Raw genomic sequence first — 22,722 nt, 5'->3', positions numbered from 1 at the left:
TATGGAGTTCGTCCTGCGCAATATTAGTTTTCTAGGGATAATATTTTCTTCATCCTTACATCGTCTACATTGCTTACACTTTTGTCCGAGAAATTATTTTCCCATCAATTATTTCTCATTCTGCGTCGAGTCGTACATGACCGTGAAACTTTTTTCGTTTTTTCGAACGCAGCGAATTTCGATGAGGTGTTTCCCTTTCTCAATCGATCCTCTTCTCCTTCTCGTCCAAAGTCTGTTGTTCCCTATCACATCAATAGTCATATGACCGACGTGTGTTCACCACACCTGTATTTTTTCGTGTGCTATGTAAATAACGTTTCGTGTCTCATTTGAGAAATCCGAATTTGAATTTTAATTATCACGAAAAATGGGTAACAGGTCGAGTCTTCTTTTGCGCGAGGATGAAATAGCACAGATACAAAACGCTACTGGTTGCAAGTATCCATATATGCCTATTCATTTCGCATGAATTCATTAATTCAGATCAACTTATTTTGTAGTAGATCGATTTACTCGATTCATTTAAATAGTGTTTAATGAAGTGAACGAAATAAACGAATGTTTTGGCATTCTCTCTATTATAGTCACTCCGAATCAAATCGAACGTTTGTATAGTCGCTTTACGAGTCTGGACCGCGGAGATTGCGGGACACTCAGTCGAGAAGATTTTCTCAGGATTCCAGAATTGGCGATAAATCCTCTGGGTGAGAGGATAGTAAATGCTTTTTTCGAAGAAAGTGGAAATGACAGAGTGAATTTTCTGCAATTCATGCAGGTCCTGGCCCATTTTAGACCTATCAAGAAGAATAGCCCTAATCGACTAAATTCTAGACAGCAAAAATTAAAATGTAAATATAATGCATTTTCGCAAGTAAATATAAAATAATGGATATGATGATAATTAAGATACTAATTAAATTTCTCTTTTTGTTTCTTGTGTTGATTTCATAAAGAAAACTTCATAAATTAAGAATTTATCTTTAAATTAAATGTTTCAGTCGCATTTAAAATGTATGACTTAGATAATGATGATCTAATATCCAAAGATGAACTACTTGCTATTTTACATATGATGGTTGGTGCCAATATCAGGTAAAAATTAATTTCTTTTATAATTGTTAATATATATTGACAACTCTATTGTATCTTCTGTCTCTCCTACATTTTTGTATAATTGAGTCAAATATTAAACATGAATATATATAATAATGATTTTAATTTACTTCAGTGAGGAACAACTAATCAGCATTGCAGAACGGACCATAGTCGAAGCTGATGAAAATGGTGATGGCATGATATCGTTTGAAGAATTCTGCAAAGCACTAGAACGTACAGATGTTGAGCAGAAAATGTCCATACGATTTCTCAGTTAAATTGATTTAAATATAAAATATAGTATATAATGTATGATATAAAATTAAAAAATGGATATTAGGCAATTACGTTGTAGATTATAGTCAGCAAAGGAAGGTATGATTGAAATGGTAAACAAATTTAATACACACACACACACACACACGTGTATGTGTGTGTGATATAAATCTCTTTAGATTTTTACACAAGTCATAAGCATATTCCAATGTACATTATTAAAAATCTATAATATACATATACTATAGATTTGTAGTATTCACTATATATATATATATATTGGGACACGGAAGTGTGCGTGTGTATTATATATATATATATATAAATATATATTAGAACACAGCATAAAATTAAGAGAATTGTATATGAATGTGTGTCAACTGAAACGTGTGTGTGTGTGTGTGTGTGTATATATATATATATATATATATAGTTACATTATGAATTTAAAAAATTATAATGAAAGTAAAATTAATCTTAACTTTCATCCATTTCAGTAGATCTTGAAGCTACAACACAAAACATGTAAAAATAAATTAATATATTACTATTTCTATCTCAAGTCTTTTTGTGTTCTTTATTAATTATACTATATTGTTGAAATTTATATATATTAGGAGAAAAATGTATTTCATAAAACATTGGAGTATTTTTATTTTTATTAAAGATTGATTTTTCGCATCTACGTATCGTAGATAGCTAGTTTGCAGGCGTGTGTAATTGCTGCAACAATATTTTTAATGTACAGATATTATATATAATTATATTATAACATTTGTGTATAACAATGTGTAATATCGGTACATTAACACACATCAGCAGCAGAAATGTTTAAGAACATTTGGTCTTCTCGATTATCTATATTGACTTGCATTAGAACGACATTCGATGATTGCGCTCTATGCTGCGAAGGATGAGAGGAAATCGGTAACTACTTTCTTCAATTTTGCGTCTGATGCTTCACTAATTACATTTTCTTTTGCAATGGTAGCAAGAAGATCTTGTTGAGTAGACCTACCAATAAATACCATATATATTAAAACATGCATTAATTTTATATTGTGTGTGCATGCGTGCATGTGTTATAAAAATCATATTTAACACATACCTAATATGTGCAAGGAATTCTTTTTCAAAACTAGTAATTTTTGTAGGATCCATCTTGTCAAGATAACCACGTACACCACAATATATAACTGCCACCTGCTCCTCAATAGCCATAGGTACTGAAAAAAAAATGTTAGATGTGAATCATTCATAATTATTTCTCGATAAAAAGTTTAAATAAAAAATTTTACCATATTGTCCCTGTTTTAGAAGTTCTGTTAATCTAACGCCACGGTTTAGCAATTGTTGTGTCGCGGCATCCAAATCTGAACCGAACTGAGCGAAAGCAGCTACTTCACGATATTGAGCCAATTCCAATTTCATAGAGCCGGCAACCTATATAGTATTAAGTAAATCTTTTGTAACATATACAAAAACATTCATTAACAGCACTTATTCATCAAGTATATCGAGTATTCGTGATACCTGCTTCATAGCTTTGGTTTGAGCAGCAGATCCCACCCGTGATACAGATAAACCTACATTGATAGCAGGTCGGATACCTTTGTAGAACAATTCGGTTTCCAAAAAGATTTGACCGTCAGTAATAGAAATGACATTGGTAGGGATATAAGCAGACACATCACCAGCTTGCGTTTCAATAACAGGCAAAGCGGTCAATGATCCACCACCCAAATTTTCATTCATTTTCGCAGCTCTTTCGAGTAGACGAGAATGGAGATAAAATACATCGCCAGGATAAGCCTCACGACCTGGTGGTCTTCTAAGCAGCAAGGACATTTGTCGATAGGCAACGGCTTGCTTAGACAAGTCATCATAAATAATTAAAGCGTGTTTTCCATTATCTCTGGAAAATAATAAAACCTATGTGAATTTGCAACAATAAATTTGATATATCGACATATACTAATTTTAGATGATACATTTTATCTACATATTAATGTAGATAAAAAAAAAATAGCTAATATAAAATATGATTGTCTTAAATATGTACCTGAAGAATTCTCCCATGGCGCATCCGGAGTACGGAGCCAAATATTGAAGGGGAGCAGCATCGGAGGCAGTGGCAGATACAATAATAGTATAATTGATAGCACCGCTATCTGTCAAACGCTTTACAATTTGCGCAACAGTAGATCTTTTCTGACCAATAGCAACATAAATGCAGTATAATTTTTTCTTCTCTTCTCCACCATCATTGAAACGTTTTTGATTGATGATTGTATCAATAGCAAGAGCAGTTTTTCCAGTTTGCCTGTCGCCAATAATCAATTCACGCTGACCACGACCAATGGGCACCAAAGAATCAACAGCTTTAATTCCAGTTTGCATAGGTTCTCTGACTGACACTCTATTGTTCAAAAAAGATTATGTAATATTGTGTGTATTGAATGTACATTCAAGTCATTTATAGTGCATTTTTCAAAAAAAAAATCACATATAAATAATAGATATAATTACCTGGGGATAATACCTGGAGCTTTTGTTCCGATACGGAATCTTAATTTGCTGTTCAAAGGTCCCTTGCCATCAATAGGATTACCCAAGGCATCAACAACACGACCTAACAGGTCTTCGCCAACAGGAACATCAACAATGGCACCAGTACGTTTGACGATATCACCCTCCTTGATGTGTCTGTCATTACCAAATACGACAACACCCACATTATCAGGTTCCAAATTTAATGCCATACCCTTCAAACCTGAGCTAAATTCTACCATCTCATCAGCTTGAATGTTTTTCAACCCATACACACGTGCGATACCATCTCCAATGCTGAGTACCCTGCCTGTCTCTTCGAGATTGGCCTAAAATATAAATTCTATTTTGGAACATTTGTTTTTAAAGTAATCTTTTGCGTAATATAAAAATATATATTCAAAGTAATCTTTTGCATAAATATATAAAAATATATATGCAAAATTAATAAAAATAAAACGTTTCAAAATGTATGTCGTAATATCAAATGACTCAAATATCAATATCGCTATCTTTGGATCAGGTTGGTTTACCTTAGGTGCTTGTCCAAGAATGCGTTCTTCCAAAATGGCAGAAATTTCTGCCGAGCGACGGCTGCAAGAGACATGATATTTGCGAGAGGCTATAGCAGTTGCAGGCCAGTTGATCTAAAGTATGAAAATATGTATGTATGATGTGTATATATATATATATATATATATATATATTATATATATATATATATATTATATATATATATATGTATATGGTGTGTGTGTGTACACACATGATCATTCCGCCGAAATTGTTATTACATAACTTGATGCTCTAACACACTTTACATAACGCACTACATCACATTTCAATATCGTATGAACATTAATCGATTTATAAATGAGAACATTCGCTTTAGCTCTTCTCTTCGATTTTGGCGATTAAAAGCGACAAGTAGGATAAAAAGAAATGTAGACTTCGGCAAAGTGGAAAATATCGACACGTTCCGCCAGGCGTGCCAGGCTCGATGGCCGAATGTATATGCGTTTAACGAAAAGAATTCCTTCTATTTACCTGGGCTGTGGTATTTGGCAGATGCCTGGCCAAGGATGAGGCCAAACGCAAGGATAGAAGTGCCATTTTTCAGCGACCGGGCTACAAATAAAATGACGTGAAACAGATCGAGGGTCGAGGTAGGGACGTATCACGAATCAAAGAACCGTCCTCCGTACTCGTCGATTCTTGCCTATCCCCCTTCTCCTCTGTCCACCCTTCGCAAGAATGAATTCCGTCATGCGCAGAAAATCGACAGACATCGATTCACCTTCGTGACTGTTCGTAATTTCGCGTTTGATACACTAATCGAATGTTCCGATTCGCAGGTCGGTAATCTGAATTTAAGCCTTACGCATCGTAAAAATGGAAAGTACTATTTTTTGTGTGCATCTCAAAGTTAATTCTTGCTCGAGTCGCTTAACATGGTTGACAATAAGAATGAACTTCCTGTTGGCTTCTGCGCGATAAGCGTTCGCAGTGTGAAGCGGGAAATTTGGATATATACGCGAGTGGAAGAACTATTATCCATATGATACATGAAAAATGTGTATATGATGTGAAAAATTAACGCGAGCAAGAGATTGAAGATGAATGTAAATTTACGATTTTCTGACAAGAAAGTACCAAAGCGAAAATATTTTCTTCATTTGTATTTATGAATTGTATTTACGAATGTTCAAATATAGTTTAGTACATCTTATATCGTCGAATTTATGGAATATGTATCGGAGTATTGAAAGTTTTGTTATCTTCTTAAAATTGCATCATAAAATGTAGTTGTAATATGTGAAGTTGTAATGAGATATGAAAATATTTAATATTTTTCATGGTTACGCGGATGTACGGCGAATGACTGTGATGTCATATGTGGGTTGACAGTGGTATATGTCAGGCCGAAAGTTGGGCGTAGCGCGACGACGAGTGCGAGAAGCGTCATTAGCGTCTGGCGACTGGCGTCATTGCACTGGTGCCAGCGCACGAGCGCTTGGTTGTTTCGTCTCGCGTCAATTCGTCATATCGATTATCTTCGTTGCCGCCTGTGATAGGATAGTTTTTCCCTTAAAAAATAAACGCACAACAAGAGAAAGAGAGGACACGAGTGAGAATTATATTTCAGCGGGGGACAGCGTCGACTCGATGCGATGTGAAGAAATGTCGACATCTGTTAAAATTTCATGATTTTCCGTTTCTATCTCGCTCATGCGAAAATGAGATCCCGAATTTAGCGAGTTACACTCGCGATTCTAATCGGGTAACAATCAACTGCCTATTGCTGTGATTGACAAATGAATCATTCATGAGAATGAAGGAATTGTCATAAAGATGCATATATATATATATATATATATATATATATATATATATGTATGTATTTTGTATTAGACTTTATATATATATATATATATGTATGTATTTTGTATTAGACTTTATATATATATATATATATGTATGTATTTTGTATTAGACTTTATATATATATATATATATATGGTGTGTGGTGTGGTGTGGTGTGTGTGGTGTGTGGTGTGTGTGTGTGTGTGTGTGTGTGTGTGTGTGTGTGTGTGTGTGTGTGTGTGTGTGTGTGTGTGTGTGTGTGTGTGTGTGTGTGTGTGTGTGTGTGTGTGGTGTATGTGTATGTGTATGTGCACAACTCTGCATATATATAATTTTAGCATATGGAGGATTATTCATTCGTGAAATTTCTCTATATATAGTATTAAAGAGTTGTCCAGTGTCTGCAGCAAGTGAGACAATATGGACTCTGCTACTGAGTTGGAACATATAGAGAAGCTGGCAAAGGAAGCCGAATGCTTAAAGATACGCTTGGAAGATGAACGACAAAAATTAAATGATATCACACGTAAATGAATGCATAATTCAGTTATAATTTTATCCAATGATTATACACATGTTTTTTATCTTTTGTATGTTGTTTTAGTTGCTAGTGTAGCAGACAGGCTTGAGATGATTAATTGTATAAATGTAAAACCTAGACGTATTTTAAAAGGACATCAAGCCAAAGTTTTATGTTCCGATTGGTCTCCAGATAAACGTCATATTGTTTCTTCATCACAGGTAAGTTGTTTATAATAATTTATATATTGCATAAATTATTAAAATGATATATATTAATTTATTTTTAGGATGGAAGAATGATTATATGGGATGCATTTACAACGAATAAGGAACATGCTGTTAGTATGCCAACTAGATGGGTGATGGCATGTGCTTATGGCCCTAGCGGCACTTTAGTTGCATGCGGGTATATTATAAAAAAATTTATTGTAGAAGTAAGGATGTTAGATTCGTGTGATGAAATATTTATGGATTATATTGTTTTAGAGGTCTGGATAATAAAGTTACAGTATATCCATTGAGTCTAGAAGATGATGTTTCGGCTCATAAGAAGACTGTTGGTACACATACGTCATATATGTCATGCTGCGCATTTCCTAATAGTGATCAGCAAATTTTAACAGGCAGTGGAGACAGCACGTGTGGTTTGTGGGATGTAGAGAGTGGGCAATTATTACAGAGTTTTCAAGGACACTCCAGCGATGTCATGTCTATTGATCTAGCGCCAAGTGAAACCGGGAATACATTTGTGTCGGGTGGTTGTGACAAATTAGTCTTGATTTGGGATATGCGCAGTGGTCAGTGCGTGCAAAGCTTTGAAGGACATCAATCTGATGTTAATTCAGTATGTAATATCTAATTTATACATTATTTTTCACATGTCGTGTTATAATATTGGTAATTGAAATTATTATATACGAATTTTATATTTCTTTATTTATTTTGTATTCCTCTAAAAGTTGGTAATGTTACATTTGTGGTATACACACAGGTGAGATTTCATCCAGGTGGTGATGCAGTAGCCACAGGTTCGGATGATGCTACTTGTCGATTATTCGATCTGCGCGCTGATAGAGAAGTTGCGGTATATGCAAAAGAAAGTATAATATTTGGAGCAAATGCGGTTGATCTCAGTATAAGTGGCCGCTTGCTCTTTGCCGGATACAATGACTACACGGTGAATGTGTGGGATACCTTGAAATGTCAACGAGTGGCACTGTTATATGGGCATGAAAACCGAGTTTCATGTCTAAGAATTTCCCCGGACGGTACTGCTCTGTCGACTGGAAGCTGGGACGCGACTTTACGAGTTTGGGCTTAGCTTCGCGATTATTGCGATTACTGTTTTAAACATGTTCAGATACTCTTATTAGGCAGCACATTAATATTTATTATTTTACTCTATTTATATTTAGAAATTCTCATCTTCTTGAATACTTTTTGTACATTATATTCATGTTTTCATAATATCAGATAAATACGATGCATTAAATTGTTGTGTGTTCAATAGCAAGCATGCTTTATCATGCAAATGTAATCCGTAATATTTAAAATAACTATGGTAATGTGATATAATATTAAAGAAGTTGCATATATACATATACACACACGCGCGCGCGTGCACACACACACACACACACACACACACACACACACACACACACACACACACACACACAAATATATATATATATGTATATGTATATATGTATATTAGGCTGGTCCTAATTTACAGAAAAAAATTTTAGTGAATATATATATAATTCTTAGCAAAGCCACAATATGTATGCCACAAATAATAAAATTTCATAAATCGAAATCATGTAAACAACTTTATTTAATATATCTCTCGCGTGTGTATTTTATGTAAAAATTAATTTACTATTTTTTTTTGTATACGTCTGTTTTTCTTAATTGTATATGTAATTGTATATATTATAAAAGGTATTAAATAAATTTGCTGTGCATATAGCAATAGATTTGTATTTTTTAGTTGCATTATGTTCCATTTTTACTTAAATTTTTGTTTAAAGTAAATATATATCTAAATATATCGGAGAAAAAAAGAAAAATTAGAAAGAGACAAATAGATGCGATTAAAAAAACAGTCGATGGCTCTTGCACACAGGTGCCTAACGCTAGGGAATAATTGCGATTTCTAAAAGATACCTTTTCTGCATCGCTAATTGTTTATTTTTAGCGTCAATATAGATCGTGCGATCAAAGTTGATGCAGAATAATGAAATTTGAATGATCATTTTTGATCATGTGATCTATTTTGACGCTAAAAATCAGCGATAAGCAATGTATGAAACAGTACCGTAACAATAACAATCACTTTTTTTTCGGAAATAGCAAAACGTAGCGGTGTTTGGCTAAGATGCTCATTCTGAATGCAAAAGTCAATAATTTATTCAAAAGCTGATAGGTCAACTTCACGAGTTGTTACTTGGTGCATTTGATTTGCCGATCGAGAGCGAAGACGGATTTTTCGTAGAAACTTTGGCGAGAGAATTTTCCATTCTGCTAATCAATTTTTGAAAAGTATTCCTTTTGATCACTCCATTATTCTCAGGTGAATCTTCGATTTCTTCGCCCTCGTTACCGGCTCGTCTGTTTATATCAATGGAACCATTAAAGTCGTTCGTGACTCGTGACTTTCTGTTGACGGTAAATCGATTCCAAGTCTTCTTGTCGGAAGCAACCGATTTTACATCCTCATCTTCTCTCTTTCCGATAATGCTTCTTTGTCGTGTCGTAAAATCTGCCCACAATGCTATATCGTCGTATAATTGTTCGGTCTCTGGAATATATAAGTCGCTTTTTGGCGACTGGTAATGCTCGATCTCCTCTCGAGTAGAATCATTATCGGGCATCGATTCTACATTATACCTCACGTTGTGTGCGGTTTCTTTCGTTTTCGCACATGAATCCCGATCAACGTCTGTCGAAAAAGAGAGGGTTTGCTGTCGTGGAAGAAAGAGTGCTAATTAAATTGCAATTTACATTATTAAGCAGTTATCGTTTAAAGGATGAATGTATCACTTTACCTGATGACTTTTATTACATTCTTCTTGGTAGACGCTAACATCATCATAAAATTCTTCAATTTCGTCGGAATTTTGATTTACGATGGGCGATTTTACCACTTTGCAAATTGGTCTGGGTGGAGGGACACAATTATATTCCGACAATTCCTCCTCCTTGTCCGCTAAGAATTCTTGATTCAGCGTCAAATCGGACATGTCGTCGTAAGTCCTTTCTTTCGTAATCGAAGATGATGGGTTCATTGATATGTTATTCTTATATCTCTTGTCTGATTTGCTGGATGATTCCTTTCTACTCAAGACCCTGTTTAGAAAGGATTTCTTTTGATGCTTGCTCGATACTTCATTCTGATTCTTTATACGATCTTTGTCGAATCTCCTGTTTGGAACCAAATTCTATATCGAAACAGAGACAAAGGAAAAGTTATTCGAATGTTCGAAATACAATTATTTTTTATCTTTCCGCGATCATTATTTTCGCTATATCCGTGTTCTCGTGATAGTAAATTAATTGAGTGATCGTTCGACGGAATAAACAGAGTAACTTAACAGAGGAAAAAGAAAGGCGTTACAAAAGTCTGTCTCGTCGTAAGTGACGAGTATATTTTACAAAGCACCATGTAAAGCACCCATCAATTGTAATGAACTATATTAAAATTTAAGATTGCTAAAGACTTACTTCGACATCGTCGTAAAGCTCCTCCGTTTCCTTTTTCTCACCATCGACAATAGATGCATCTTTGTTCCGGTTGCGTTCTAGTTCGACGTTCGTAGAATCGGTTCGTGAAAGTGTAATGATGTCATCGTATGTTTCTTGAAGCGGCTCCGCATTGCGGGAATCTTTCTCCTCTACCTGCCCCTTATTCTCTCTTTCTTCGTTTCTTTCGTTCCTTTGGTTTGGCACGTGAACGTCATCGTAGGCGGTAGCTTCGTCATATCTCTTGTCTTTAGCATCGACCTGTTGTGCATGCATGTGCTTCCTTGACAATACCATATTTTGATAACGCATTTCATTTTTTAAGTCTTCGATTCTGTGGTAAATGTCATCGTCGTCATCGTCATCCTCGACAGTCGTTTTGTAAGAGGACACCGCGAGAGGATCATCGAGAGGTAAAGAGGGTAGTCGTCGCGGTATTCGAGCTGGTAGCGGTGGTGCGTTTCCTCTTGCGTCTTTTCGCTCGATTTCCTTGTTTGTGCTATTTACCGATTCCGCTTTGGCCGTTGATTTATCAACGACACTTGGCTTGATCGCGTTTCGATGCCCGTCCAGCCTCATTGTCTCGTCGCCTTTACGATCGTCTACCGTCGGGGATTCGGCGATCGCCCGCCTTTTTTTCTTGCAAGCTTCCACTTTGTTCCTTTCGCTCTCGTCGCAACACCCGACCTCGCATACCTTGGCTATCCACTGCTCCATATCCTTGGGCGTCCTCGCGATAAACTGCAACGTTTCACTTCCAGGGCTGTACATCTCGAAAGCCGATTCGCTTTTTTGTCGGTCACGGGGAATCATATTTGGCGCCGGACGGGCCATGTAATCCCGAATCGAGTAGATCGCATACGGTCGATTGTGCCGTTCGCTTCGATAAATGAGTAAATGCGATCCGACTAATGCGATCCAACAGGCACGGTTTTCCGACAGAAATAACTTTTTTCCTTCCTTCCTGTAGAGCGGGCCGCATTTGTAGCATTTGCTTCTGATTTGCATCGCTGATAAATTTTTATAAATTTCCATCAATTTTTGACTCTCGTTCTGATCATCGCTCGATTCGTGGAATTCATTCGCGTCCGGCGTGGCCGCGATTTGGCAGTCGTTTTCGAAAGTTTCATAGTAATCTTGATGAGTTTGCTTTTTTTGTGATTCTTCCATTCCTACGTATTCCTCGGAATCGATTCCGCTCTTTGTCAGCAATAGGCTTCTTGGACCGGATTTCATATCCAAGTAAGGTTCCACAGATGATGCTGGAGTCGTCGTCGTCGTCGTCGTCGTCGTCGTCATCGTTGTCTTGACGCTCAGAGTGTTTTTCGAACGTATCAACAGCTTCTCTCGCAAGTTTTCAAGCACAAGCGGAAGTTGCGCGTCGCGAAGGCATTCGAGAAATGTTATCACTTCTGTCAACAGATAGGATTTTATGGCGAGCAGAGATGCAGGGATGCACCGGTGCGCGTGAGGGTGAGTAGAGATAGGAGGAGGCAAGGTAATAATTGTACAAACAGTGCGTTTACAGTTTTGCTTCTATTTATACATACCTCGCAATACATCGTTGATATTCGTGTCCATTTCCATATTGTTCTATATAACTGTGTTGGAACTCCCGTCAACAGTTTGCCTTTAAGAAATAACCGTAACGATTTGGGCGAGTCTGAAATTTTCCATTAACAAGATTCAAAGCAGTGGTAACGCTTAACATTAGTGTGTGGTGATATATCCTTATATTCTAGTTCCTACAGGATGTACCGCGAGATATAGCCGCTACAGATAACGTTTTATCTTCGTTAAATTTTTATTCTTTGTTATTTTTATATATGAACTATTTCTCCCGTTACATCTATTTAATTACTTAATTATTATATTTAGTAGTTTAACGCGCATGTGCGTATTTAATAAAAATAGATATATATAGATAGATATAGATAGATAAAAATAGAATAATTTTTCACAATGCATAATGTATAATTATTGCAATACTTGGTCATCACAAATTGAATAGCAAGAGAATCTGAGAATATAACGCAGCAAACGAAAGCAACAGCAAAGATGAATATCTTTTACATTGGAAATAGAAGACGAGATTGATTGCCGTGCGATATGATGAATAAATCAGCTTTGTCTTTTCATCTCGTACTAATCGTCCAAGTTATTTCGATTCAAGTTACTTCGATCGAGTTATCATTGTTTCATTCGAGCGAGAAATTCTTGAAATATTTTCGATCCGATGACGCGGTCGAAGTTTGTCGTCGCTCGTTGAGTTCCATTAACATTCATGATTGACCATTCGTTTACCTTAAATCACTCCTCGTCCTTTCTGTATCCACGTGATGCAGAAACTCGCCCTCTCAGGCACCGCCCCTTCGATCCATTCGCTTCGTTCCTCGTAGCAAGGATACCGTATCGTCTAATTTCTGAATTTTTTTTCTAATTAAATTTAAATCTCTTTTGACGTAGCTAAATCGAAATGAAATTGGACATTTTCGCGGGCGGCAAGATAGAATCGCGAGATTGTGATAGCTGTATATTTGGAAAAGAGATTTGCGAAAAGGAAAAAAAAAACAGGAACGGTACTTGCCAAGTTCGAGATTCCAAGTTCTGATTCCCACTGAAACTGTCAACAATCGCGCGAATCAAATAGATGGAATAGACTTGTTGAATCGATTGGATATCGTCCATGTATCGTCGAATGACTGTCGTCTCGTTAGAATTCAATTAGCGCGACGTGACACGTGCGAGTGTGTAAGGCGACGTAAGGCGACTCCCGCAGAGACGTTCGTGCAGCCTCGTCTCGCTCTCCCCCGCGAGACTCCGCCGCGCTTCTCCTATAATCTTTTACGATCTGACTCATTCATCGAGCCCGCGTCCATCTATCCTGTCATTTCACCGTTCGTGCTCTCCCGTTCGTGTCATTTAGAATGATCATCAGTCTTAATTGATCGTTCCTGTCGACGAAAGAGAAATGGCGAATCCATCCTATTCTACACTATTACTCTCTGTGTACATGCTCGTTGAATTTCATAAACCTTGCTGAACCATCGTCAAATCATCTAATCATCAAATTTTAAGATTCTGAAATTGACTGCGCTTTTGTCGCGACGCGAACAAATGGAAAAATGGGATAACTTGGACATCTTGGGTCGAACCATGTGTTTGTAACATTAAATTCAATTTTCAGCACTGCCGAACATGTTTTGTTTCTTATTCTATTTAATTGAAAGAAAAAAAAAAAAGAAGAAAGAAAAACACCTCGAATTTAGAGGTGCTATGAGATGCGATAGAGTATATATAGAGTATATATATATATATATAAAAGTTACACAAGATTAAGAGTATATGAGTATATAATATATATCTTTATTGTTGTTATATTACAAACACAATGTCAAGTGCAAATAATTTAAATTTTATGAGTGTAAAAGATCACATAGAGAATAATTAATTCAAGTGGGAAATTGCACAATTTTACATCGCCTTTCAGTATAATTCCCAAGGAACTTTACCGCGAATCTTCTCTAATGGTTTCACATAAACATCAGTCGAAATTTCCGATATTTCTGGCCATTCATCGGCCTTGGCTTGCTCCACTTCCTCATCGACTTGTTTGTAGACTGACTTCTGTATATTCTGGCCATGTGACAGACATTATTATTTCGCGTTCTTTTGCATTATCGTAATTAACGTAATATCACTCAATGTAAATTCCAATTTTAAGCATAACTTTCATCTTTAGTTTTTATAATTTATCTTTAGTGCCAAAATTGAAAAATTGAAAAATGAATCTAAAAGAACGCGCACTCGGAGTCTGAAAATATGTTTTATTTAAAAATTGTACCTTAACGTCTTCTTCGGTCATAAGACCTTTCTCGACGATGAGTTTGCTAAATAACATAATCGGATCTTGCTCGGTTTGCACAGTTTTAATTTCTTGCCTAGTACGATACGAATAACCGGGATCGCTCATACTATGCCCAAAGTAACGATAAGTTACCATCTCTATTATAATTGGTCCGTTTCTGAGTGCATAATCTCTGCTAAAACGCACGGCTTCTCGTACGTCCACAATTTTCATCCCATCGACCTGCGGAATTTTTACGGGATTTTTGCGAAGCATATGCATACGTTTTATAAAAAATCCTAATAAGCATTCGGTACATGTCACGCATATATTACAGATGCAGATATAACGGGGATATATAACGTTAATAAAGGAATAAAATATAGCGTTTTATATATATGCGCGGGAGTATATGATGTATGTACATACCTTTATCCCTGGTATGAGGTCCCCGCGTGTATAAAGCCGAGTGTTGGCGGAATGTCGATGCACGGCCGTGCCCATACCGTATCTATTATTTTCGCAGATGTAGACCACCGGTAGATTCCAGAGTTTCGCCATATTCCACGCTTCGTAAATTTGACCTTGCGACGCTGCACCGTCGCCGTATAGCGTGAAAGACACGGCACCTGTGCCGTTGTATTTATGGGCGAAAGCTATACCAGTGCCGACAGGTACCTAATCGTGAAAAGAAACTCTACCTATTAATGGATTCGATGAGATTTGTCACATCTCGAGTCAAAAGGAATTACAGTGAGAGCGCATTTACCTGTCCGCCGACGATAGCATCACCACCGTAAAGTCGCGGACCGTACATGTGCATCGAGCCACCCTTACCCTTGGCTGGACCGGTCTTGCGACCCATGACTTCCGCGAGAACCGAACGAACCGGATTATCAAATACGAGAGCGAAAGCATGGCATCTATATCCCGTGATAATAGTGTCTCGTTCAGCAAGACCCATTCTAAGACCTACGGCTATAGCTTCCTAGAGCACATCGTAAGCATTGTGCGTGTTTCATTTACACGTATATCACGCATCTTTCATTTGCTACACACACACACACACACACACACACACACACACACACACACAGAGATATCACGCTTGCACGTATATCGGTTTATTATTTAGATTCTTCTCGTCTACCTGGCCAACATATAAGTGTAAGAAGCCATTGATGAGTCGTTGTCTGTACAATTCTGCAGCTCTGTTCTCCATCCGACGTATGCAGTTCATTGTCTTCAATGCGTACGTAGCATCTTTCACATTTAAATTCGACTTTTCAGATGGCCCTTTATCAAGTCGATATAAATCATATTTCTGGGAAAGAGGCATTTAAATTAGAAAGGCATAGAGATAAAGAAATGAATAGATAGATAGGTAGAGAAAAGAAGGAGTAGGCAGAGAAATTAAAAGTAAGAAAATTTAGAAGTAGAATGAAAAAATTATACTTTTTTTTAGATACCGATTCTACGACAGCTTCTTTGGTAACGTTGCGATAATGTGACAACAAGCTGTATCGCGTTATGCCATTACGGCGGCAAAACGATAATACTGACTTTGTCCATATCGAATACATGCTTCACGTAACCGACGCTCGACTTCAATCTTTCTCAATTAAAAGCTTCGATGTTGATTTCCTTTACGCAAACGAACATTTATCAAAATCAAATTGCACACTCTTCTTATTTTATTTTCCAATTTCTTGGCGCTTATTAATTATTAACGCGAATAAAAGCTTACGTTGCAAGAGAAGAGAATTTATTGCATTTGAAAAAGATGAAAATGCTTTTCCATTTCTTCTCCAAGATGATTAATTAAATTTATGCAAATCTGATTTGTATTGCCATTTCGATTCAATTAAAATGACAATCGTCATATCGGGATCGGAGTATCGGAGCGGAGTATTCGAGACTTGCTTTCAGCATTCGAATGTTTGCACATTGAAGCGCAATCGCAATAACTGCATCTTTTGAGTTTATCATAAAAACATAATCTACGGATATTTTATACACATATATATTACATATGTTTTATACAGATAAAAATAGAATTGAAATTGAATTTTGGTCAAGTTTAATATCGATATCGCATATCATAGTTGTACATATGTATCTAATACAGGAATGCGAGACAAATATGTGCGCTGTGTCATCTACAGAACCTTCAAGAAAATTTGTAATTTCCACGAGAACATCTTTATTTTGTAAATTCAATGAGACAAATTTTAAGGATACTATTAAGGATGAAAGCAAAAATATGACGCCATTGATATTGAGTATATTCCACAGGACTTGGGATCGTGCATATTTTTATTTTTCCTCTCTCCTATGGAATATAGTTTCCAGGAATATACTCAATATCAATGGCGTTGTATTTTTGCTCAATATCAATGGCATTGTATTTTTGCTTTCGTACTAACAGCATTCCAGTCAATTGCATATGATTTAAGAGTAGAACTACAGACTTTTTATTTTTTTGTTGTTTTTTTTTTTTTTTTTTTTTTTTAAGGCTAAACACACGCGCTTGCACTCTCATAAATTTCTTTTTATAGATAAAGTTATCAGTAAGATGCTACAATCCTCTCTTTTAACGGATACGCCGATTCCGTTAAAGAACAATTGGCAATTATAAGGGTGTTAAGAATATAATTTTACGATTACATGGAATTCTCTAAATAAAGTCGACTATTAGATCACTCTGCCGTGGACAGATCGAAAGCTATCGCTTCGACAACAACGCTATCTTCTTTAAGTGAGAAGGATATAGTGATCTTTGCGTCAACGGATCCGAACGCATCGCACGAAATTGATGAACGGAATGTTTCCGAACATTCCGATGTCTTGCCGGATCAACTAGAAACGTGATTGTGTCTCGCCACCATCGACGTATATCTCGTTTTCGCGTTTCATGTATTCGCATCGATAGCAACTTTTCATCTTGAACGATGCGTCGACTGTGACGAGGACATAACTGACGCTTACTCGTGGCTCGCAATATCCAAGCATGCGTAGGCGCTGCTACGCGATCTATCTCGACCTGTTCATTAAAAAATATAAATCAGACCATGGCTATTCGAGAGGTGAGCAAACGTGGTGGTCTCGAGATGAAGGACGCTAGTTAATGAGACAGAAAATTGTTAATAAATCTCGATATATCGATCGAAATCGGATAAAATAATCGTATCTATATCGTATACATCTGTATTGTATTATGCCGCTATTGATACTACTAGGGAAACAAGGTATAACTTAGATATTTAAATATTTAAATACAGCGACATACTTTGACTCGTTTAAAACTTTTCATCCTCGATGTTTGACGTGCTGTCTGCAGTACTTGAATCCTCTGCTTTGGATTTCGTTCTTTGTCGGGATCGCCAAATAACCCTTTTGATTCTGCCACTTTAATCATGAAAAGCGAATCGAATTGCATCATTTCCTTTCGTTTGATTATGGCAATGAAACAACCAGGATCTAACATACATTCGTTATCCTCGCCATAAATTTCATCGAGAGTCCCCATTTCGAATAAATCGCTATTGGGAATCTAACTCCCGAGTAATTTTACTAATATCATTAGATAATAGGCGATAAATACAAAATGCACATGAATGATGAAAATATAGATAATCTTACAACAACATCAGTCGCGTCCAACAACTTGTCATTCTCTTCCTCGTCCTCCTGTTTGTACAAAAACATTTGTTCATGTTGCGTCTGGTGTGGCGACTGGTCTTCCCAATGTTTCTGGGATTGTTCTTGTTTACAGTTTGTACCAGTTTTGATCGTCTTGGAAAACTTTCCGCTAGTCTCCTTGGATAAAGTCTTTCTCTTTGGCTGCAAAACGACAAAGTATACGGATCAAACGGATCCTGATAGGAGAGGAAGCGAAGAAATGATGATATGTAAAGAAACTTTTAGCAAATCATCGCCAACTTGATCGATCGAGCATAAACGATAAACGATCAATGGCAATTTTTCAGACATAGGCGACTATTCATCGTAAATAATTTTATTATTTACAAGTAACTTGGATTGGTAACTTGGGATTGGTATCGAATCGAACATTTCAAATAATACAAAATCTCACTCACGGGGTGCTCGCGAATGTACTTTTCCGTTGCCAATTGATTGGCATATTCGACAACCTGTCGAATCATTTCCATAGTTTCGGACGGCAAGATCGTATGAACCTCGTATATTAAAAATTGTATATTTGGCCTGGTTAGCGCGTACTTGAGCGTGGAAAATTGCTCAGCCAGAAGAGCGCGGGACTGTTTGATCCCACCAGCTGTATCGCTGGTTAATGATTCTAACAAATTGGTGTCACCACCACGAGCAACAGCGAGGTCAACAACGTCTCGGATGCCGGTGTAGCTGCACGGAGGAGTTGCTAGAACGACAGTCGCTCTTTCCAATTCGACGGACGACGGTGCCGAGGTATACCTAATGAAGAGTAAAGAAGAGTAACATTTCCAAAAAGGGTAGGGTAATATCGATAGGAGCAATAATAATAATGATAAAGCAGTGATAAAATAAGAGTGATAATAGTAATAATAAAATAGTACAACAAGTAGAGATTGATAATAATTGCAAGAAATCCATGAAGCAACCGAGTCACTTAGTCACTTAGTTACTTTTCTGAAAAAATTCTACATTGCTGCAGAGTGACGCCTAAAGTCGTGAGGTAGGCTTCGTACTCGCAACGACGATTCCCAGCGTCGAAAGCTAGAAGTCTCCCGGCATCCTCGATGTCGGCCAGTAAACCCGCCAAATACCCCGTGTGACGAGGGGCGATCGAGTGCGTGAGAATCACGGGGCCGCAGAGACGCGCTACGCGTATCGCCTGCGCTAACGCAGCCGCTCCAAGACACAACGATCTCTCCTAATACAAGTCCACTCTTGTTCTTCCATCATTCGCTCATCGACATATATTTCGACAATAATAGTCTTATATTTGCGTCTTATATATTTCAACAACAAGTGCGTAAGCAGAAATTATACATATTTACCAAAAAGACAAATCGATGATCTCGAACCAAATCGGACACGGCGAGTTTCTCTCGCGCTCTATCATGCAAATTAATCATCTTTGGGCAAACTGGATCAAAGATATAATCATTCTCGCCGAGTTCCGCGGCATCGATATCGTCGCAGAGTTCGAATTTTAACTTTGACATGTTTCTTACGAATTCGTTTTTACTGGATATTCTCATAGTGTTGATCCATCCGGAAGCAATCGCTCCTTTATCAGCCCAATTTATCCCTTCCGCGATACGCAGATGTGTCGGAAGAAGCTCGTCTGGACATGACATACGTACATATGTGTATAAATATATATTATACACGCGCACAAATTTTTATATAATGACAATGATAATAATAAAGATGATGATGGTGATGATGACGATGACGACGATTATGATAATGATGATGATGATGATGATGATGATGATGATGATGATGATGATGATGGTGGTGATGATGATGATGATGATGATGATGATGATGACGATGACAACGATTATGATGATGATGATGATGATGATGACGACGATTATGATGATGATGATGATGATGATGCTGATGCTGATGCTGCTGCTGCTGCTGCTGCTGCTGCTGCTGCTGCTGATGATGATGATGATGATGATGATGATGATGATGATGATGATGATGATGATGATGGTGATGATGATGATGATAATAAGAGGAGAAAGATAATGACAAGAGGAAAGAGAAAAGATGCGCAATAGAAAATATCAATAATTGACACAAATGACTGATATTCATAGTTAATCATTATGTATTTAAGATCTTTTAACTTTCGCTATAGCAAAATTGTCATGATAATCAAAGCAAAAGAAGAATAGGAAAACAAATGGTATGTTATGGATATATAACATACCATTATTATATTTATTTTAAATTTGTTATGAACATCATCAAGTGCAAACTTTCTATTTCAATAAAAAAGTGCTATGTACAGTCGACTGAAAATACAACTTGCAACGATCTTAAATATAAGAACCGACTATGAATAGTAGCCTATGGATATTTTGCGAAGAATCACGTTTCTATTCTATTCAATTAAGAAAAGATTTTCATGTAAATTGCAACTAAAAACTAGAAGTAACCAAGGTTGAGTGCTGAACCGGCGATACGAAGACGCGAGATGCTCGCCGCCAAATGCGTCTTTGCTTTCAAAAGAGCATCTTCGATGTCTTTTAATTCGACAGTCTGAAACAATATGAAAATAATACTAGTCAAGAAAATAATACTAGTCAAGAAAATAATACTAGTCAAGAATACTATCGCACAATTGTAACCAGCCTCTTATCTATTTAAAATTTTTTTCCCTAAATTTGTTGGTAAAAAATTAGTCATAAAGTTATTTTACAATGACCACTCGCGATTTGAAGCGAATAGAAATTAATGTTGACTAATTAATTTAACGATTAAGAAGAAAGATTAAGAAGAAGCATTTGCGGTATAATCAAAACTGAATAACCGACTTTTTCACAAGCTGCGTATATCGAAAGTCGCGTTGTCGCAAATAATATCAAAATCAATAAGTGAGAATACAAAGAATTAAAGAAATTCGAAGAAAATGGAATAAAAAGCAAGCCATCGTGATTACACTAAACCTCGAATATTTTCTCTCGCATCTCGAGTGCGCTCCCATCTCGTCGGCGTGCAAACTTTCTTCCCTGCATATCGTACAGCAACAACCAAACTACTCTTTCTCGTGATTTTAGAGCATTATTTCGATACCAAAATCCACCGTTTACGAGAGCACGATTCAGAATATTTTTGTCTGTAAAGTTTGCAACAAATTATTATACATAATCGTTATTATTATTAAGGAAAATATGTTGGAGAAAGACGAATGCTTTAGCCCGTAGAAAGTAGAAAAAAGACGAAAAAGATTTATATTGTATGTGCTCCGGGAATTGTATCTCACATCTCAGAACGTCGTATACTAAACCAAAGACGCGTCTCATCTCGGCTTCGTTAGCATAATTTGGCGAGGGTTCTGTATTTTGGAGAACTTTGGCTGCCAAGAGGATATCGTTGATACGCCATCCTGGCTCCACGCGAGCTTCGGTCATCGAGCCGCCAGTTCCCGATATAGCATTTAAAGATGAATCGACGATGTCTTGATTTTTGTCTCTTCTACCTTTCGGAAGATGTCCCTTTTCTCGGGGACGCCATTCCCAATCTTGCAAACTTTTATGAGGCATCGTACATCGTTTAGAATCCTCCATCCTCAAACAAAAGTTTTCGTTCTACGCACGGTCCTCTTGTGATTTAAAGAGTTAAATCTAAGGCTAATACTTATCCCATTTCGTCGTACGACAAAATCTTTGAACGTGATCGATTGTGATTACAAGGTAGAAAATTTTTCAAGATCTGAAAGCTTTACTATTGCATAATCGATCAATACCTTCAAGGAATTTGTCGTACGACAAATATAATATATTAGCCTAATGTGTAGTATATCTATCCTCAGATATCGTCGTATCCGTATTTCATATCTTTAGCTCTAAAGCTATCTCGTGTGTTTCGTATGTATGTACTTGGTCGTATCTATATATATATATATATATATATATATATATATATATATATATATATATACATACATATATTTCAGAATTTGAATTTTCACAAGAATATGAAACATTTATCTTTGATAATTACGTACGTAACATACATGTATAATACATTACAACAAGCACACATAACGTTTCTTCCTACCTTTTATCTTCAGCAGCGATTTCAGCAGCGTCCTTTTCTCTTTGTAACTCGACGAGACTGTGATAAACTCGGTGACGCCATTCTTCATTGCTTGGTAATATCAGTTTTTCGAGCTCTCTGTTACGTAGCTCGTCGCTAAGAAGACTAAAATTCGGTATTTGCGTCGTAAGAAGAAGCCGAAATATTTTTGCATAGAGCGTGAATATGCTAGTTTTACGTATCTCAGTATCAACCAATTCGACATTATCGAGGGACTTGCCCGGTTCTACTGACACATCCGATGAATCGCTAGTCGACATTACTCTCAGGGATCGTAATTATCGCACAGCAAGGAATAACGAACGCTTCAACATCGTCGAATACGAAGGCGAATAAAAAGGCTTAACAGCGGAAATGAAATGGAGAAGCATGCAGGAAGGAAGCACGATTATAGCGTGTCAATCAAGAGATAGTCGAGATAGAAATTGAAGCGCATCTACAATATGCGGCACGCGAGAACTCAAGCGACTTAATTGTGCACCAGAAAGCTCGTTTGCGCGGATGCGTATCTTTCCTCCGGT

At 36.8% G+C, this 22,722-nt stretch overlaps 6 protein-coding genes and 1 long non-coding RNA gene across 9 annotated transcripts in view; 3 read left to right on the top strand and 4 right to left on the bottom strand.

The window, feature by feature from the left end:
* Nucleotides 1-83: 83 nt before the first annotated feature.
* Nucleotides 84-1,933, top strand: elm (calcineurin like EF-hand protein 1 elm). Its single transcript, XM_011641157.3, has 4 exons — nucleotides 84-434; nucleotides 585-848; nucleotides 999-1,092; nucleotides 1,229-1,933. The coding sequence occupies exons 1-4, from the start codon at nucleotides 368-370 to the stop codon at nucleotides 1,371-1,373; spliced, it is 570 nt and encodes a 189-aa protein (XP_011639459.1). The 5' UTR covers nucleotides 84-367; the 3' UTR covers nucleotides 1,374-1,933.
* Nucleotides 1,934-2,012: 79 nt separating this feature from the next.
* blw (ATP synthase subunit alpha blw, mitochondrial) lies at nucleotides 2,013-5,169 on the bottom strand. The gene is made up of 8 exons (XM_011641158.3): nucleotides 4,969-5,169; nucleotides 4,455-4,568; nucleotides 3,901-4,250; nucleotides 3,434-3,790; nucleotides 2,905-3,286; nucleotides 2,670-2,814; nucleotides 2,480-2,597; nucleotides 2,013-2,385 (listed from the first exon to the last, which is right to left on the bottom strand). The coding sequence occupies exons 1-8, from the start codon at nucleotides 5,032-5,034 to the stop codon at nucleotides 2,271-2,273; spliced, it is 1,647 nt and encodes a 548-aa protein (XP_011639460.2). The 5' UTR covers nucleotides 5,035-5,169; the 3' UTR covers nucleotides 2,013-2,270.
* A 389-nt stretch (nucleotides 5,170-5,558) lies between these two features.
* Gbeta5 (guanine nucleotide-binding protein subunit beta-5) lies at nucleotides 5,559-8,626 on the top strand. 2 transcript variants are annotated; one of them, XM_089077025.1, is made up of 6 exons: nucleotides 5,559-6,202; nucleotides 6,624-6,811; nucleotides 6,890-7,026; nucleotides 7,095-7,213; nucleotides 7,294-7,651; nucleotides 7,799-8,626. In XM_089077025.1, exons 2-6 carry the CDS (start codon nucleotides 6,706-6,708, stop codon nucleotides 8,126-8,128), a joined length of 1,050 nt encoding a protein of 349 aa, XP_088933151.1. In that variant the 5' UTR covers nucleotides 5,559-6,202; nucleotides 6,624-6,705; the 3' UTR covers nucleotides 8,129-8,626. The 2 variants fall into 2 exon arrangements, with proteins under 2 accessions (XP_088933151.1, XP_088933150.1); XM_089077024.1 differs by having other exon boundaries at nucleotides 5,561-6,202; nucleotides 6,666-6,811.
* A 104-nt stretch (nucleotides 8,627-8,730) lies between these two features.
* LOC105428716 (uncharacterized) lies at nucleotides 8,731-13,707 on the bottom strand. 2 transcript variants are annotated; one of them, XM_011641164.3, is made up of 6 exons: nucleotides 13,139-13,707; nucleotides 12,856-12,974; nucleotides 12,102-12,214; nucleotides 10,534-11,963; nucleotides 9,858-10,250; nucleotides 8,731-9,773 (listed from the first exon to the last, which is right to left on the bottom strand). In XM_011641164.3, exons 3-6 carry the CDS (start codon nucleotides 12,136-12,138, stop codon nucleotides 9,243-9,245), a joined length of 2,391 nt encoding a protein of 796 aa, XP_011639466.2. In that variant the 5' UTR covers nucleotides 12,139-12,214; nucleotides 12,856-12,974; nucleotides 13,139-13,707; the 3' UTR covers nucleotides 8,731-9,242. The 2 variants fall into 2 exon arrangements, with proteins under 2 accessions (XP_011639466.2, XP_088933145.1); XM_089077019.1 differs by lacking the exon at nucleotides 12,856-12,974.
* Nucleotides 13,708-13,897: 190 nt separating this feature from the next.
* On the bottom strand, nucleotides 13,898-16,006 carry LOC105428715 (pyruvate dehydrogenase E1 component subunit alpha, mitochondrial). Its single transcript, XM_089077023.1, has 6 exons — nucleotides 15,868-16,006; nucleotides 15,549-15,722; nucleotides 15,168-15,386; nucleotides 14,828-15,076; nucleotides 14,396-14,641; nucleotides 13,898-14,187 (listed from the first exon to the last, which is right to left on the bottom strand). The coding sequence occupies exons 1-6, from the start codon at nucleotides 15,979-15,981 to the stop codon at nucleotides 14,038-14,040; spliced, it is 1,152 nt and encodes a 383-aa protein (XP_088933149.1). The 5' UTR covers nucleotides 15,982-16,006; the 3' UTR covers nucleotides 13,898-14,037.
* An 863-nt stretch (nucleotides 16,007-16,869) lies between these two features.
* Nucleotides 16,870-22,722, bottom strand: part of LOC105428713 (uncharacterized) — a 6,895-nt gene continuing 1,042 nt past the window's right edge. The window contains exons 1-10 of the mRNA XM_089077030.1: nucleotides 22,163-22,722; nucleotides 21,366-21,670; nucleotides 21,049-21,218; nucleotides 20,539-20,641; nucleotides 19,417-19,706; nucleotides 19,042-19,289; nucleotides 18,499-18,850; nucleotides 18,041-18,241; nucleotides 17,688-17,951; nucleotides 16,870-17,441 (exon numbers count right to left, since the gene is read on the bottom strand). The exon at nucleotides 22,163-22,722 is cut by the window's right edge and continues 1,042 nt beyond it. Of these exons, the coding sequence (XP_088933156.1) occupies nucleotides 17,124-17,441; nucleotides 17,688-17,951; nucleotides 18,041-18,241; nucleotides 18,499-18,850; nucleotides 19,042-19,289; nucleotides 19,417-19,706; nucleotides 20,539-20,641; nucleotides 21,049-21,218; nucleotides 21,366-21,670; nucleotides 22,163-22,461 (2,550 nt within the window). The 5' untranslated portion in view covers nucleotides 22,462-22,722 and the 3' untranslated portion in view covers nucleotides 16,870-17,123. The remainder of the gene's footprint in view (nucleotides 17,442-17,687; nucleotides 17,952-18,040; nucleotides 18,242-18,498; nucleotides 18,851-19,041; nucleotides 19,290-19,416; nucleotides 19,707-20,538; nucleotides 20,642-21,048; nucleotides 21,219-21,365; nucleotides 21,671-22,162) is intronic.
* Nucleotides 18,781-19,428, top strand: LOC148936687 (uncharacterized). The gene is made up of 2 exons (XR_016139312.1): nucleotides 18,781-18,888; nucleotides 19,071-19,428. It is a non-coding gene; the product is annotated as an uncharacterized LOC148936687 (long non-coding RNA).

This window comes from Pogonomyrmex barbatus, unplaced genomic scaffold (assembly GCF_055798465.1).
Source record: "Pogonomyrmex barbatus isolate J1 unplaced genomic scaffold, ASM5579846v1 scaffold2, whole genome shotgun sequence".
Taxonomy (NCBI): domain Eukaryota; kingdom Metazoa; phylum Arthropoda; class Insecta; order Hymenoptera; family Formicidae; genus Pogonomyrmex; species Pogonomyrmex barbatus.
This window is presented reverse-complemented; position numbering and strand designations above follow the sequence as displayed.